At 43.3% G+C, this 18,720-nt stretch overlaps 1 protein-coding gene across 12 annotated transcripts in view; it reads left to right on the top strand.

The window, feature by feature from the left end:
* The window catches only part of SORBS2 (sorbin and SH3 domain containing 2), a 190,578-nt gene that overhangs the window by 145,036 nt on the left and 26,822 nt on the right, over positions 1-18,720 (top strand). For 4 of the 12 annotated variants that reach the window (XM_084877702.1, XM_084877699.1, XM_084877695.1 and 1 more), the window contains 6 exons: positions 303-461; positions 1,191-1,274; positions 2,941-2,997; positions 7,638-7,687; positions 8,812-8,999; positions 17,319-17,410. In XM_084877702.1, the coding sequence (XP_084733828.1) occupies positions 303-461; positions 1,191-1,274; positions 2,941-2,997; positions 7,638-7,687; positions 8,812-8,999; positions 17,319-17,410 (630 nt within the window). Of the gene's footprint in view, positions 1-302; positions 462-1,190; positions 1,275-2,940; positions 2,998-7,637; positions 7,688-8,811; positions 9,000-12,857; positions 14,451-17,318; positions 17,411-18,720 lie in introns of all 12 variants that reach the window. The other 8 variants (XM_084877697.1, XM_084877696.1, XM_084877705.1 and 5 more) reach the window with 3 other exon arrangements.

Below are 18,720 nucleotides of genomic sequence, written 5' to 3'. Positions count from 1 at the left end.
TTGACACGCAACCACTGAGCCACCCGGTGGGACAAAATGTGCTCGTTCTTTACGCTCTGAGAGGCTCCTTGCCTCCACATCTTTTCAGTGGTCCAGCTCCTTGCCTCCACATCTTTTCAGTGGTCCAGACCATCTTTTCAGTGGTCCACACCATCCTTTCAATGGTCCACACCATCCCAAGTTATTCCGCTGGGACCGCCCTCCCTTGCCTCAGGCAGGGCCGCAGCCGCTGCCCCTAGCATTCCCTTCACGCCCTGAGCACCTCTGCCTAATGAACCAGTTTCTCCTCGCCTCTCTTACAGCCCCCCCTCCCAACAACTCCGCCACCTGCTCCCCGGGAGCCCGGCCGGAAGCCGATTCCTATGTCACCCTACGGAGAAGTCACTGGTAGCCCCTCCCCTCCGCCCAGGAGCGGGCTCCCCACACCAAGCCCGAGCACCCCGGCTCTCTCTCCCATCTGGGTGAGCTCCCTCCTTCCTTCGCTTTCCTAACGCCTGTCAGGACGTGTAGGTGTGGTCCAGGGGCTGAGAGACAGTCAGAGGCCGCTGCTCACCTCCACCTCCACCTCCACCTCCACCTCCACCTCCACCTCCACCTCCACCTCCACCTGGCTGCTCCTTTGCCCCTCACCCAGACCCCAACCTTCCTGCCAATGGACCCCTAACTGCCTTCAGCACCTCACTCCTCCCCGCCTGGATCTCCCCCCACCTGCCCTCCGGCTTCCCGGGCTCCCACCTCCTGCACCTGAGCGGACTGTCTGCACTGCAGACTGAACGCTGGGACCAGCCAGGGCAGATGTGCTGATCCCTTTCTCCCAACTCCTCCCCCACCCCCACCCCCACCCCGGGAGCTGCCCGGCAACAGCTGAGCGTGGCCTAAAGCCCTGGTGAGCTGCCAAAGGGCCTCCTCGCTGTCACCGGCAGTTTCTCATGAGCGATGCCTCAGGCTAAGGGGGGATGCAGAAGGGTGGACAGAGGAGGCTGCCAGGGCCCTCGTGACGCCATCGAAGCTCATCTCCATCCCTGATTTACCCGTTTCCCTCCACGCCCCTGTCCTCTGTGGCTGAGACGCGTGGGATGAGAGCAGGTGCACGTTGGCGTGTGAATGCGCGCGTGGGTCATGCCGCACAGCCTCCTCCTCACCTCGCTCAGTGTGCCTTTTCCTTCCCTCTTCCTTCACGTCTGCTCTAGACTGACCGCATACATCCCGATGACGTAGAGTTAGAGAATGAGCCCTGGTATAAGTTCTTTTCAGAGCTGGAGTTTGGACGGCCGGTAAGTGAGGCTGGACTCTTCCCGTGAGAACACCAACCAGGGGGATGTGGCTTGACTCACACAACATATTGTCAGAGCGATTGGCGTCATGCAGAGAACGAACGCTGGGTGTGTACTTAGATGCACACTCAGCCCACAATCATCTCTGGACCACATGGGTAAACATGCTCAGACACGTGCTATGCGGTGTTTCTTTACCTCTCAATCACCCGCAAGGCGCCCTTGATGTCTGAGCAAATTCAAACTGCTGCGAGGCCTTGTCCTCGCACAGCCAGACCATGGCGGGTCTGCAGAAGCTGTGTATTTGTTTACAGTCCACTTTGGTCCAGTTCACTCAGAAGAGCATGGTGGCTTGATAACAACAATGAGTACTATTCTCATAGCCCTCGTTGCTGAAGAATCGCCAAGCACGTGGCGAGGCTGTGTCTGCAGGCATGTCCCCAGGGAGCCCTCACAAGGCCCCTCCAAGAAGGAGAAACCAGAGACCAGAGGGGCTACGTAATTTGCCCAGGATAATAAGTGACAGAATCAGATGTCAAGCCCAGTCCCATCAACCAACCAACCAAACAACAACAAAAACACCTCTGGACAATTCCCACAGTGACCTCCTGCCAGAACATCCCCACATGACACACCTCTGCTCTCAGGGACACAAGGAAAGGGAACAGTAAGGAATGATTTCCAGTCTTGCTACTGGAAGCCACCTCCCCAAACCCCTGCCAAAGGGAACCTTCTGGAAATCGGTCTGTGTGGTATAAAGAGTCAACAGGCCTCCAATAAGCAATTTCCTTCATCAACTCAAGTTTTACTGCGGAACTCTACCTATCAACAGCAGTGCCTGTGAGGCGTGTCAGTTCCATGTTGTCCTGGTGTTTCTGAATTTTAAACTCTCAAAGAAAATACTGTTTATTATGCTGCATGGAATTTTACTAAAGACCAGGGAGTACAATCTCTCTCTTGCCACATCACAGGCTGATTTATACGCTCAGGTACTACGTCCACATGTAGTAATCCCCTTTGCCCTTTAAAATGCAAAGGAGACTGGGTTAGAACTAGACCAAAAGTGGCTGTAAATAAATATACACCGAAGAATTTTTCCTAGACTGTCTTATGCCTCATAAGGAGGCATAGTTTTTCCATTTTTTTCTAATTTGCATCCCAGCAGTCACATCAATGTATTTTATTTCAGAGACAACAAATTCTCTAGCTCCACGTGACACGTATTCTCATTGTTGATCAGTTTATGGGGACTGTCCCAATTTCCATCCTGAGCCTAAGTCAGCAGCATTTTTCTAGCATCTTTCCCAGCCATCCCGGAAGCTCACAGCACGCTCTCCACGTGCCCACTTGCTCCCTTAATGTTTCTTTAATCGCCCTCGCCTTCCTCCGCGCCCCGAGACTAGGAGTGCTAACTGGACCTGATAAACCGAGTCTATCGATACACTAATCACACCGCCAGTGCCTGAGACCAGTGACAAGCATAGCCCTCCTCCTCCCAGGCCACCCCCACGGCACACCACGCGTGTCCCTCTGTGTGTGTACCTGATGCTGTCGCCACTCGATTTCTAACTGTTGTCACCTTTTCCACATGTCCATTCCTTGCTGCCATTGACTGTCCTCCATTCCATCTCTACACTCTGCTTCTGTGGTGTGCACCGACACCCAGCCTCCTAAAAAGGCTCTGGACTATGTTCAAGACCATTCTCCTGGTGTTCCCAACGAGGTAAAGACAGATTCCTCTCCTTTTCACGTTTCTCTCTTAGGGGCTGTTGCTGTGATTCCGAACGTCTGTGTTTTACAGTTCCCCGCGGTGTCTAAGCTATTTTTGAGCATCTACCTTCGCCTTGTTACGTAGTCATACTCCATGGACAAGAATGATACCGTGTGGGCTCTTTCTGAAAAGTGGGCCCTGGTATCCAGGGGAGGAGGGGGGTCATAAAACACCAAGCAAAGTGGTCTTTGTGTGAGTGTTGACCACCTGCTTTGATTAGACTAAAATGCCCCCAGGAGGCTTCTCAGAGCCATTTGAGCATCATGCCTGGAGGTGCAAAATGACCCTTTAGGTTCTTAGATAATCAGATGGTTAGGCCCCTCATAGTCCCAAAATGTTCTGTAATTGTTTCATTTTCCTAAATGCAATGTATGCATGTTAGCATCAGACAAAATCAAGAATAGGGCTGACATGCATCAGAGTAAGTATTGAATGTAAACTTGAATTGAAAAAAAATTTAAAGCTAAGAAAAAAAAAGAAAAAAAAAAAGAATGAACAGGGCTGACAAGTAACTGGCACACACCTCACAACTTCCGGGTCCACACCGACAGGTATTCCCAATCCTTCTCCACCTGTAATCCACACACGACCTGGATTACCCCTGGAGAATGACATGAAATGCAGTTGCCTTCTCTCTCTAGAAATGTTCATCGCCGTCTGCTAGGTAAAATAAACTTATGCCCCGCAATGTAAAATTTTATTTGAATTGGTCAAAGAGAAATGAAAAAGGCAGGAATAATCCAGAGTCAAAAGCTTTTTATCCTGCTTTTTGCAAAGAAAAACAAAACAGCTTGGGAAGCAGATTTAGGACTCGTTAGCAAACACAAGCAAAAATAATGGTCTTGCTAAACACCAGTGTGTAACCACCTCTCTGAGAACTCTTAGAAGCAGCTAGGACGAAGGGAATAAACTGGTGTTTGAATAGTAGTGTCTCTGCGGTCCTAAATAAACATAAAAATACTTAATATTTCGTCTTCAGTGGAAAATCTTAACTCAGTTAAATACGTGCAACTAGAAAGTAAAATAAAGCTAGTGGAGTGCCTGTGCTGCTGCAAGTAGTACTGACACACAGTGGTAAAAACTGGAATTGCAATTACAGTCTTGGAAGGAAATAGCCAGCTTATCAGAGCTTCCATTTAACATCAGTGTAGTTAAATAGAAGTTATGCAAATATTTAGGCATTTATTCAATTAAAAGTAAAATAGAGTAATCAGGAACATTCAGGGTTAGTGAATTCAGTCACTTCTAAACACTTTTTTTTTTTTTATAAATAGGCATATGATGTAAAGAGAATAAAAGAATTTCAATTATATTCTGGAAAGAAAAACAAGTATATTCTTATGCTTCCTTGACAGCTGAAGGAAAGGTGTCAATTAAGCGCATGAATGGCCCAAAATTTTACTTTGGAATTCAATTTGGTCAGACATTTCTCTCAGATATTTTGGCCAGATATTGCTAGGTTGTTTTTAAGGCAGTTGGTTCATTGACCACTGAAATAGAATTTAGAGATAATCATATCCAACTCCCTTATTTTTCAGTCAAGAAAAGTAGAGCTCAATAATTTTAGGAAGTAATGTCCAAAATCACATGGTAAGATGGTGGCACATTAAAAATAAAACAGACCTCATAACCTTAACATACGGGCTCTTTCCTTTACACCATACTTCTTAGCACTTCCAGGAGATGGATTTAGAGCTCAAATCTTTTAGAAACAAACTATAGACTTAAAACTATTTCTTATTAACTCTTGATTTCCTATTAAATTCTTGGTCTAAAGATAGTAGAAACTTAATTCTGTGCATTCTATATTGGTATGGTAATGGTACTTTGCTGATGGTTAAATTGATTTGCCATTACTTCTTTGGGATTGAGAAAGTTGTATGATCCTGAGAGCATATTAACTATGTTACGAGTTTCACATCATAGTTATTTTCAGAGTGTAAAAAATATTTTGATAAGGTACTTTAATAACTTGTGTACAACATTTCTATAAAAATTTAAAGTGATAAGACATTATCTTCACTAACTTTTATCAAATGTCTAGCACATGCCACAAACAACATATCCATAAATAAAACTGAGAAACTGGATTAATGAACAATAATTAACACATTGTGGACCTGTAGTTTTATTGCTAGCTTTACCCAGTGGCCAGGTAAGTTTCTATTGAACGAGTACAAAAAAATGTTTTTTGTATAAATGTTAAAGGCATGCTTTAAAATTAAATGCCCATTGCACTTTAAAGTTATTTATTACATGTTCTTACAAGCTAATGTCTTTTTAAAGTATGATTGGCCACAAGCTTTAGAGCAGGAAACACGAGAATTCTCGTGATCCGTCCACAATATGCTAAGGACTTTTAAGCACGTATAGTCACATGATCACTTAACAGAAAGAGTGGTTCGGTGACTCTACTTTATTAAAACGACCCTTGCTTGGGTGTGTTAAAATAATGGTCACATCTGAATACCCAGTCGATCATAAGAGGTAAAGCGGGTTGCCTCCTTTCTGGAGACAGTTTCCATTTCAGGATGAGTACCCTTCATACAACCTCATACAATGTTTTCTCTTGGTCATTACCTAGACTTTTTACTGTTTCCTTCTAATACTACGCCTTTTCCTTTGAGTATACAGAAAGCCACACAATCCATTTCAGTTTGTTCTGGATTGCGGAAAAACCAACACAAGGAGGAATTGTAGTTTCTTAGCCCAAGTCTAAAACAATCGGAAGTGTAGAGCCTTCACTTCCTATAGGATGCTTTAATGCATATGACAATATTATTTAGGCTCATCCCAAGCTGGCAGTCCAAAGTTTCTGACCACTCTAGGGGTGTTCTAAGAGTGCTCTGAAACTGACACTTTCTGAGGACCAACTGTGGTATGTGGTTGTGTGACCCAGGAAGGGAGCCATCCACACAGATGCAATGTTCCGAGGCTCTTGGGTATCGCTCTTCTGCAAACATAAAGAATTCATATTCCTAAATCAAAATATAAGTACATGGCTTTATTTATTTACTTGTTGGTCTTCCTTCTTAGTTAGTATTTATTTTTCCACCTTTCCAGTGTCTGATTCAGAGTTGAGTTAAAATAATCTTGTAAAGTGATCACATCAGCAAACCAAACTTTTTTTTCCCTAAGTTTATATTTATTGAGAACCTAGAAATCTGAATGTTTTTAGGAACTAAAAAAATATTACAACATGACTTTTTTCCATCTATTGGGGGGGACTATTCTTTTGCAGAAGATGCTTTTGTTTATTTCTGGTCAAGATTCCATTCTCATTTAGTAAGATGGAATTAAAAGAAAATATTACTTAATAGAAACAATTTTATATTCTGCTTCATAAAAGGGCTTGTCAAACTGATCTACATAAAGAATCTCAAAATTACATACATATATTTTAACTGTTTAATTGGTGCTAATTTACAAATAGAAACTACAGTTATAGAAATAGTTCTTCACGTGTTCAATTTTCACTAAGAAGTAAAATATTATCTTATAATCTAGTAAAATATTTCTTGTAGGTAAGAACTAAAGATAAAATGTGTCAAATTCTGCATTTCTGGCTAGCATTTTTAGACATTCATATAGAAGAATATTTTCAAACTAGAATTTCAGTTCTTCATCAGACCAGATGAAGTGATAAAGAAGTTTATTTGTGATAAAGAAGTAATCAAATAGTACCAAAGCCAAGACTATTTAATACACATTTTCCTATACATTCTAAATATCACTGTCACCTCCAGCATTCTAGAGCCTGATTCTCTCTTACCTTTTAGATATTTTAGCAATTATTCCAGTGGGTAGCCATTGGAAGTGAAAAATTCTTATATAACATTTTTGCTTAATATCTATTTCACTATACTGTTCAGAGTGGAGCATGAAAATGGTGTGTATAAAAAGCATTTGGAATTATTTATCAGTTTTTATTTCCTCCAACCATGGACAGCTGATCAAAATGTTAAAAGTCAACTTTTTTAAGGCTATATATTGGTTCATTAAATCATTTATTATAAACTTACCTGAAAGATGGTTAACAATTTAAAAGATGTAATAATCTATACCTGACTTGATTTCATTTCAAGCCAAATTCTGTGGTTTTTATTAAATGTTATGTCTATGTTGACAGATGAAAGATGTCTCAAGTTCTGCTTAAATTTTAGGTTTTAAAGATAACACTTACAACATGACAAAAATTTCTTTAAAAAAAGTTTATGCTTTATAAGGATTGAATGACTACAAAGTTTTTTTAAAATCTTCAAACCATTCCTTTATGTAGGAAATTTCTATTTATAGCCGATTTCCAACATAAGGAGCAGTTACTGATTTTTCTTTTTTTCTCTCTCAGGGAGTGTTTAGGTTGTAATGTGAGTAAAACAGAGCAATACAGTGCTTTAAATCAAAAGAGAAAGCAATAGATGGGAAGAAAATAGAAACCCTGTGGCACGATTTCTTTTGGGGGAGACATTTTTCTGATCATAATAAATGCTGTTTTTAATCTCAACTTTGGCAATATCCTTTGTAGCATACCTAATTTAATGTTCATGGACAAAGTACAATTTTTTCACGGTACTATTCTTCTGTCTTAACAGGCCTCCTTGTATCAATCCTCTATAGATAGAAGCCTGGAAAGACCCAGTAGGTAAGAATGTTATTACGTTATGCAGCTGGAATATTGTGTACCAGTGCATCATGTTTTTATTTTGCATACAATACTTCATGAAGTTGTTTTGTTTCTGCATCATTTTATATGATCATATTCAAAAGTTTATAAAAATCAAGGGAAATATTTCGGGACTCCTTTACAGACTGAGAAATTCTACCCTTCCCTGTCTCCTCTATAACCATATCTTTAAATGGGGATTATAAATATCTAACTTTCAATACTATTATATGACACATTTAATACAGGATGGGGCAAAAGTAGGTTGACAGCTATAATATGAATAAATAATAACACAGAATAAACTGTTTTGTATACACACACCTGAAAACTACTGTTGCCTATCCCTGTATATTTGAAAAATTTTACAAAACACATATGTGTTCATTTACTCTTACCACACAAATTAGAATTACTGTCACTGCCAATAAATAAGGACTTACACTATATACCAAGCATTCTAAGTACATAGGCATATTCAATCCTGAAGACACCACTGTGATGTAAGTACCATCACCCCCATTTTATCTCTGAGTCCGCTGACACTTAGGCTCCATAACTTACTAAGTTTACACACTTGACAAGAAGCAGAGACAAAGTAAAATTGACCCAAAATAGCTTGTAACCAACCACTAGTCCTGCCTTAAAAGTCTGCCAAGGTACGTTCTGTTCGTGGGCTTTGTATACCATACTTACTTTAAAATATTACAGAAATTCCGACACAGTTCAACAGCATTATCGAATAACTCAAACTCCCAGCCACACTTTATCATCAACAACACATATTTTCATAACATAAATTTCCCTTTTCTAGATTGCTCTCAGCGTAAGTAGAAGACTTTGTAAACTGGGCCCATGAGTGCCATCCAGTGGTGGTCAGTGTGCATCGTAGCAACTGGTCATTCCCGGATGTCTGCTGTTGGGGTCAATTTTCCTATTACCTTTTTATTAGATAGGATAGTATTTAACATCAAGGAACAAATTCCTAAAAATGCAGTTGGGGGGAGAAGAGTTAGAGCACTTGCTAGCATATCCCACCCGTCTTTCTGGTTCACGTTAACCCCCTCCAACACCAACCAAACTGCAGTGATTCCTTCTTGCAGCTCTGCAGGCCTGGCCAGTGACTTCCGGAAAAGGAGGAAGAGCGAGCCAGCCGTGGGGCAGCCGAGGGGCCTGGGGGACCCAAGGGCGAGCAGGACCAGCCCTGGCCGGGCGGACCACCCGGGATCAAGCGCCACCCTGACCCAGTCTTTCATTAGTTCTTCCCCTTCCTCCCCATCCAGAGCAAAAGGTAAACAGCAGTGAATAGAAATGTAAACACGTTGCTAGTACATGTTTTAAGCTGGAGTTCCCTGTGAATGCTGGTCCAGGGATAACCATTCAGAGACAGCATTTCGATGAACTTTTGGAACAATAGCTTTCTTCCTACACAGACTAACTCAGGTTGAGCCATCCAAGTGGCATAAAGGAGTCTATCTTCTGTTAATGCTTTTTTCCTTCCAAATATGTCATTTTTGGGTGTGTTTTTTTAGGGGGGGGGGCCGACAAATTCAAAGTATCAAATTGTTTACTGGCAGGCTAAGAAAGGATTACATTTGCAAACACTTGCATATTATCAACTTTTTCTAATGTTCTACAACTAGCAAAATTAATCAAAGTTACAGAATAGGAAATAGAAGTAGCAACAGAGAACATTGTTGTCTAAAATGAATCGGGCTTTTTTATTATTATTTAATTCCTGATAAAATCTGTCTAACCTGTGAAGTTATTTCTTTAATCACCTGCTCTCTATTTCGGTCAATATGCATATATACAGTAGGATATCCATCAATACCGTGTTCCATCCATGATGGCACGGTGGTAAGAACGAACTGGCTTTCAGCCATAATTATAAAGCCTAGACACCAACAAGCCCTTTTCCTATATGACCTGTCTCCTCTCTGGAATCCAGTGAGCTGTGCTGAGAGGGGACACGTTACTCCTTCATGTCCCTGACATCCTGTTGCACGCACTAGTGCCACCGTAACAGGGATGTTGCTAAGAGGGAGACTGAGGCCTGAACCAGTGTCACCTGGGTCTATACCAAATCTGGGGCTCCACAGTCTCCTCCCACCTCCTGGGGTTGAGACAGAACCGAGAAGGAATCTGAAATGTGTGAAGAAAGCGGCCTCTCACAGGAGTTTCCGTGCAATAGCACCGATTCCGCCACATCTACCCAGTGCAGGCACTAACAGGGTGGCCACGTGGTAGTTCAAGGGGAGAGGGAGCTGGTTTGCGTGCAAAAGATGGGCTGGTTTTGATGCCTAGAGTCTGGATAGACAGAAGACACCAGCTCTGCTCTATATCCTAATAAAACTGAAAACTAACCAGAAGGTTGGGGGGTGGGGGGGAAGACCCTTTGATACCTGTCCTCAAATTAGCAAGGTTGCCTTTATCAGAGTCTGCTCATTGATGCAAATGAACGTCTTAAGGTAACACACAGGTCCCCAAATGCCATTAGTCTTTATGCTTGGAGACCACCCAACAGCTAAACGGATTGATTGACTCAGCTGTGTGTGTTCCTCCTAGGGGGTGTTAAGCCAACTTCCTTTCCCAAACCCTCCCTATCTGCTTTTTATGTGCCTGTTTACGTTCCAAGAAGTTGGAAAGATTGCAAGGCAGGTGCTCAACAGAGTTATTTTCTGCCACTCGGTTTATTTCTAAGAAGAAAATGTCTCCTCAGATGGACTTGGCCTCTTACCTATTAGTCAATTCAGCCAAGCAAAAGAAAAGAGTTTTCCCATGCGTGCTCCGAGCTGAGGCCATGCTGAGCTCTGTTATCAAATGGTAAACGAGGTTTTAAAAAGATCCTCCCTGGGGAAAGCAGGATGCCTTTACCTCTGGTGAAAGTTTCACATCATATATACCCAGCCATGCTCATGACAGCCTGCCTCCCAAAAGGTTCTATTAGGTCTAGTAATAGTTAATGTCTTTTCTAATACTTTTTAAAATCGAATTTATTTAAATAATACAACAAAATTTAATCAACAATATAGTTGCCGTTGTTTTCTACTACTTGTACTCAGGAAGCATTTTAATCCCTCTGTTGTAAAATTCTTGTGATTTTGATGCAAAAAATTCGGTCAATGCATTTTTGAGGCATTCTTCATTATTAAATTTTTTTCCAAGAAGAAAGTTTTGCAAAGAACTAAACAAATGGTAATCGGAAGGGGCAATATCAGGAGAATATGCAGGTTGAGGGAGAACTTCCCATTCCAACTGGCGCAGTTTTTCAGCAGTGATTCTTGCAGTATGCGGTCGTGCGTTATCGTGGTGAAGAATTACGCCCTTCCGATTAATCAGCATGGGTTCTTTTTCTCTAAAGCTTGGGCTAACCTTTCCAATTGGGCACTATACACTGCACTTGTCATGGTTTGGGTAGATGGTAAAAGTTCATAATGAAGAATTCCTTTAAAATTCCACCAAACACACAACATCACTTTTTTCGCATGCAAGTCAGGTTTTGGCGTGGGCTGCGGAGCCTCATTTTTGTCCAACCATTGAGGCCGCCTTTTCAAATTAACATACAGCACCCATTTTTCATCTCCGGTAACAATTTGCTCTAAAAACGGCAAACGGTTTTGACGAGAGAGGAGCGAACTGCAAATTGTGACTCTTTGATTACGGTTGTTGTCGGTCAACTCATGAGGAACCCATTTTCCAAACTTTTGGACTTTGCCATGTGCACGCAATTGATTGGAAATTGTTTTTTGTGAACAATTTAAAGTTGTCGCAAGCTCTTGTTGGGTAATTTGAGGGTTTTGCACCAGAAGAGCTTGAAGAGCTTCTTGATCAAAATTGGACACACGGCCTCGACCACTCTTGTCATCTAACGAAAAATTTCCCTCGTGAAATTTCTCAAACCAACGCTGGCATTTTCTGGCGCTAACTGCATCTTGACCAAGAGCACTACAGATGTTTTTTGCAGCCTCACTTGCTTTTCTTCCTAATTGGAACTCGTAAAGCATGCAGTGCCGAATATGCTCTTCATCGGCCATCTTCTTAGCCCTAGTTTTGCAACAAAAACCAAACCAAACACAAACTTTTTCAAGCAAAACTTGTTAATTGCACTTCACACGTTCTGTAGATACCACGTGTTTGAAGGTTATGTCAATACAAGTCAACGCCAAGCAAGATTTTAAACTAATGTTTAAAAACGACATTAATTATTACTAGACCCGATAGGTAGAGCAAGTAAGGAGGTAAGTTAGTTTTGTTTAAATACACGCTAGTTTGTGTGTGTTTTTTCCCTCTGGAAAATGTTAGCAGCCATAGTTCACAGCGTCTTCATTTTGCCATTTTGGAAAATACTTCGTCTTACAGCTTTTCCCAGCTAGTGCCCATGAAAAATTACCTAAGCAGTTGTGGAGTTTTAATTAAATGCAAATTTACAAACTACACTTTACCTTTCTATTAGTATATACCAAATGAGATTCAAATCCTGACCCTATTAACTTGATTATCTATATCATTTGGGGCATTCATTATTAAACCCTTAAATTGCTACCAGGTCATGCTGTTAACGTATACAATACTCTACTATATTTGAGGCAAATGATATTTTCAGAAAGATGTATGAAGTATTCAGTAGAGGAAATAGGTCTTACTAGCTATTGGTCATATTAGCTATACCAGTGGTCGGCAAACTCATTAGTCAACAGAGCCAAATATAAACAGTACAACGATTACAATTTCTTTTGAGAGCCAAATTTTTTAAACTTAAACTTCTTCTAACACCACTTTTTCGAAATAGACTCGCCCAGGCCGTGGTATTTTGTATAAGAGCCACACTCAAGGGGCCAAAGAGCCGCATGTGGCTCGGGAGCCGCAGTTTGCCAACCACGGAGCTACATCAGTGATGTTTTATGCATGGTCTTGTCCATTCTAATATTTCCAAAGCTACCTTCAGTGCAAACACAGTATCATGCCTTAGGATGAGACCATTTTCTCCATAGGGGGAGCTTGGAGGGTAACCTTGTGTCTGTATTAATCCCGCTGCCTTCTCTTTGCTGCCTGTCTGTCTGATGCTAACTGACCTGCTCTCTGCTCTCTGTGAAACTTTTAACCTCTCCGCACGTCTCTCTCCCGCCACGCTGCTCTGGATTGAAAGGTGGGGATGATAGCAAAATGTGTGCACCCCTTTGCAGCTGCTCAGGGCCCCGCGGCAGCCCCTGCCCGGAGCTAGATGGCTGTCCCGCCTACGGACAGCACCTGGACGTCCCGCGCGACTCGCAGCGGGCCCTGGCCTTCAAGAACGGCTGGCAGATGGCCCGGCAGAACGCCGAGGTCTGGAGCAGCACCGAGGAGGCCGTGTCCCCCAAAATCAAGTCCCGCAGCTGCGACGACCTCCTGAACGACGAGGACTGCGGCGGCGGCTTCCCCGACCCCAGAGCCAAGTCGGAGAGCATGGGCTCCCTGCTCTGCGAGGAGGACCCCCGGGAGGGCTGCCCGGGGCCCTGGGCACCCTCCTTCCTGCAGGAGCCCAGGGCCAGCGGCCGGTCCCGGCTCCGCCACAGGCCGGCCCACGACGCCCCGGGCTTCCTGAAAATGTACAAGAAGATGCACCGCATCAACCGCAAGGACCTGCTGAGCTCCGACGTGATGTGCTCCGTGAAGTCCAGGGTCCTGCAGTACGAGAAGGAGCCGCACGCCCGGGGCCTGCTGCCCGGGTGGAGCCAGGCCTCGGCCGACGAGGTGCCCAGGGACATGGTGCCCACCCGCATCTCGGAGTTCGAGAAGCTGATCCAGAAGTCCAAGTCCATGCCCAACCTCGGGGACGAGATGCTCTCCCCCGCGGCCCTCGAGCCGCAGCTCCCCGGGCTCTGCCCCTCCAGGCGGTTCTCCGTCGAGTCCTTGCTAGAGGAAGACCCCCCGAGCAGGCACCCTTGCCCCGGGCCACGGGGCTACACGTCGAAAAGCCTGGTGCCCATCCACATCGAGGTGACCAGCGAGGAGCCGCCCAAGGCCCCGCTGGAGCTCTCCGACAGCGACCAGGACGGCGTGGTGTCCGAGCACAGCGACTACGTTCACGTCGAGGGCTCGTCCTTCTGCAGCGAGAGCGACTTCGACCACTTCTCCTTCACGTCCTCCGAGAGTTTCTACGGCTCCGGCCACCATCACCACCACCACCACCACCACCACCACCACCACCGGCACCTCGTCAGCTCCTGCAAAGGCAGGTGCCCGGCGTCGTACACCCGCTTCACCACGATGCGAAAGCACGAACGCACCAAGCACGAAAGCACGGAGGAGCCCAGGAGGCGGGACCCGGACCCCGGCCTGTCCAAGCTCGCCTTCCTCGTCAGCCCCGTGCCTTTCCGGAGGAAAAAGCATCCGACGCCCAAAAAGCAGGTGGAAAAGGCAACCTGCAAAACGGCCGTCTTCGAGGCTCTGGACTCGGCCCTCCAGGACATCTGTGACCAGATTAAGGCCGAGAAGAGGAGGGGGAGTCTGCCCGACAACAGCATCCTGCACCGTCTGATCAGCGAGCTGCTGCCGGACGTGCCCGAAAGGAACTCCTCGCTGAGAGCTCTGAGAAGGAGCCCCCTGCCCCAGCCCTGCCACCCGCTGCCCCAAGATGGTGCTACCCACTGTCCATGGTACCAGAGCGACTGTGGGATGCTGCCTCCCAGCGCCTCTCTCCCAGACATGGACGCCAATAACAACTACCACCCAGACCTCGACAGTGCCCTGGGTCTGCAAGGTGGACCAACCTTCCTTTGTCTCTCCTGTGGCTCCGATGCCCACCCTCCAGCTCTGTCGTTTTCCATCCCCACATCTCATCCCTCCTGAGCTGTGAGCCCACCTGGGACCACTGCTGTGCACATGCGCCTCACCGCGTAGATCTCATCTCTCCATGTGATGGTTGGATGTGGTGTGTGTGGCGTGACTGGATCGCCAGTTCACCAAAATTTACTCATTTGAAATTCAAAGGGAAAGTGGTTTTGTAGCTCAATGGTAGGGTTGAGACAACTGTTAGTTACAACACAACAAGAAATCAAACACGTTACCAGTTTTAAACGATGTTAAGACACCCGGTAATTAACTAGCGGTCTCCTTAAGAGATTAACACCTTTGCACTAGATCTTAACTAGCCACTAGTTTTTTCCTGGATTTTTTTAAAACTTTGTAGTCATTCACTCAATAAGTAATTTGCTTACATTCTATGTAGAAGGTTCTACAGCAAAGTACTCAGGAAACAAAGCTGAAATACGTAGCAAAGTAATCGATGGATGATTACAAGAGACTAGGATTTATTTAATAACTTTCTCCACTTAAAGGACACGACTAGGGTAAAATTTTTGTGAATGTATCTTTAAACTGTATGTATATATAACATTCTCCTTTCCATCACTCAGTGTATTTCTTTTCTTTTCCATTCCATTGCTTAATTTATCTATTTTCTATTTCTGCTACAGTAACCCCATACTGACATTAGAATTAGACCATTTAGGCTAAAAGTGACTCTCAACTCTATTTTCATAGATGGATTATCACCTTGAAGTGGCAACACAAGGACAGATAGCAATTCAGATGCAGAAAATGTTTGTTTGAGGTTTACATAACTGAAAAGCACACGGCATTTTGATATCTTTATACCATTGTTTTCATGAATCCTTAAGGTGCAACTGCTTTCTATGTAGATTTTAAGAAGTTGGATCACCAGGCATTGCAAAATATTTCACATACATTTATCCAGTTAACACTGGCATACAACTAGGTGATGAGGATTATTATAAGCACTGTTTTACAATGAGGGAGACTGAGACACAGGGAGGACAATAAATTTGACCAAGGTCATGTAGAGAGAAGGTAGCGCTAACAGATTTAAACTCCTAACACTTCAGAATTTGAAATATAGACTATATCTCCATAGGCAAAAAAAGACATAATTCAAACTTCATATTAATGTAATATATGGCTCACTAATTCTCATTGCACAACTTTACTATGTTATTATAGTATTTATCTTCACTCTATTTACATTATGCGACATGATTCAAAAACAATAAATTCGCATTTTCAAAATCAATGTCTACAATTTGAAATTTTCGCTGACTGAGCCATGTCAGAATCTAATTTTTTAATAAATTAGCTACTTATTCAAAGTCCTAGTTTAATCACCAGTTATTCAAAGTCCTAGTTTAATCACCACTCAACATTATATGCAGATAGAGTATATGCTATCAGTAAGGCATGAGTGCAGAGGGCTTTGCAGTGCATTTCAAGGGTGTTTTGTATTTTATTAAAATATTTACTTTTCCAGCTGTGCTTAGCAAAAGTAATTTAAAATTTGTGATCACTATGAAAGCCCTGTGATCATAAAACTATATTAATTTACAATGAAAAAATACTGCACATAAACCTGTAGCATTCATGAAAATAACTGGTTAAGTTTACCTGAATATTATTGCCAGGTTACCTTGGTAACACCTCATAGGGAGTTAGGCATTTATCTTTATCTGTCATGTAGCTGACATGACACCTATTATTAGTGAACAATTCTTCCTGGTCATCAAAACAGTCAAAACCTTTAGACCAAATTTTCTTTTTATAAATCGGTATTTCTCATTCCTTTACAGATGGATTTATTTCATACTTACTGCATCTTGCTATTCAATATAACTACATTTAAAAGAAAAAAAATTACAAATTTTGATCCAGTTATACTGGTAAAATTTTATAACATGGGCCATTAGAATACTTTTAAGTAACATTTCCACATATAAATGTGTAAGGTATAAGATACCATTAATAGATCCTTGCAATCATAATTCTGTAAAGTAACTGATTATTTATATTTTGCTTTAAGGGGAACAAAAACAATTTACTATTTCATAAGCAATTTGGCAACGGATGTTTAGAGAATGTTTATCTGTTTAGAGAATGTTTATCCCTTTGTTTCTTGGGATAAATGTTTACTTTCTGATCAGCTAAGTTGAGCACAAGGAAAGAACAGAAATAAGGCCCTTTTAGCAGTAAGCCTCAAGATGACATCTCAAGTCTCAATAAATACTTAAAAACAGAGAGAGGGAGAGAATGGACATTATCGTAGTTATGTCATCATCATCATAGTTTCTTTCTTTTTTTTCTTTTTTTTACTGCATTCTTAAATTGTTTGTTGTTCCACAAAATGTCTCCATTTCTGAACATTAGTGTTATTCTCCATCTTCTCTAGGCCTTAAAAATAGTCATTATAAATTGGAGGCAAAAAGAGTAGAAATAGAAAATATTAAAAAGTCTTTGAGATGACAAATTCCTGCCAACTGGCCAACTGGGACCTTCCTGGCCTGGAGGCTGCTGTATAATTATATCAGCAATGCAACCATTTTATTTATATTGATAGGTACAACTATGATACTTCTGCAATCTCAGGTAGTTTTTCTTTTGGAATGCTCTGTTTTTATGTCTAGTGTCACAACCGTATGATTCCCTATGAGTTTCATACCCATGTTCTCCATCGTGGTGTCTCTCCATGCTTAAGGGCGGAAATAGTTGTCACCAGGGAGAATGGCTCACCATGTCTGCCTTGATAGGTGGGTGCTCACTCTGGCCCTGTCCTTCCCAATAGACCGAGAGTCCCCTAGAAGTTACACTTCCGCTGTGACTGACTTGGGGAGGAGTGCACCGAGGGAAAGAAGAGGAGGAACTCCGGAAAAAGAGGTAGTTTGTTCAATTGCATTTAAGTTTCTGTCAATAAGATACCTGAAAACCAGTCCAAGTGACATCCAAATCCAGTAAAGAACGCAGACTAAAAACATAAAGATGACAACGGAGAAACGTAGAACATTTTCCCTGGAGTCCGAGCAAAGGACTGGAGAGTTTGCGTTCTGACCCCAGCTGCAGATCAGCCCCAGCTGTGGCAGTGAGACCTCTGTGCATCTGAACCTCACAGCCATGAATGAACAGTCGTGGTCTAAAAGCATCTGCAAACTCCTGCTCCAGGGATGTAGGGAGAGCCTTAGGTCAACCATGTTGCAAATCAATACAAAGGCTAAGTAGGTATTTGTTGCTGACCTGCTTTTGTTTGTGAGGGTCCCACAAAAACCATATTTTATTCCCCTACTAGAGGTCCAGTGCACAAGAGATCAACCAAAGGACTTGTGTGCATGCATATATGCATAACCAATGGACACAGACAATTGCAGGGGGTGAGGGCCTGTTCAGGAGTGGAAAAAGGCTGAGGGAGGTCAATGGGCAAAAAGGGAGACATATGTAATACTTTCAACAATAAATAATTTTTTAAAAATCACTGCCCCTGGAAATCACCTACCCACTAGCTCTTGACCAATGCCCTGAGCCAGGCCTGGAGCTCTGGCTCACACTACCTTGGAGTCCCGAGGATCTGGTGGGGACTGGAGGCTAGTCTTGGACTGGCAGCCCCTCCAGGAGTATCTCTATAGGTGTCTGATAGAGCCCTGTGCCCGTGGGACTCCCTGCCAAGAGAAGTCAAGAATGGTCCGGGCTGCCTAAAGCTCACCAGAATCGCAGAGAAAAAGAGTGGGGTGAGGGACTCATTGGGAAGTGGGGAAGGAAGAGCTGGAGTAGCTAGCTTGCTGGTGCCCCAGTCAGATCCGTGGGCTCCAAGGTTTGATGGAGAGCATATGTCACATGTCATGACTAAAAGATGAGCAGCCGATTTATGTGCTGAAGAATTCCTGAACCCTTCAGGGAATTCAAGATCATCCAGCCTATACTGTTGGCCACTAACTAGCCTCCCAGTGATAACTGGGCTAATGTTTCTCTGCTACTATGTTCATAAATGTTTAGAAAAAGGGATGATGACTTCCCTCCCAACTTTCACCAGTCCTTTTATTAGGATTCAGATGGAGCTGTGCCAATACATAAGACATAGATAACTGACTCCACAGTTATCCCAGGAAATGCCTTGGTTACAGCCAAAATTATACCTGGGACAGAATCCTCTGCAGATATTTTATTCCCCTACTAGAGGTCCAGTGCACAAATTCATG

The sequence above is a fragment of the Pipistrellus hanaki genome, assembly GCF_964339955.1.
Source record: "Pipistrellus hanaki genome assembly, chromosome: 3".
NCBI classification, from domain to species: Eukaryota; Metazoa; Chordata; class Mammalia; order Chiroptera; family Vespertilionidae; genus Pipistrellus; species Pipistrellus hanaki.
Note: the sequence above shows the minus strand (reverse complement) of the source record. Positions and strands in the feature narration are given on the sequence as shown.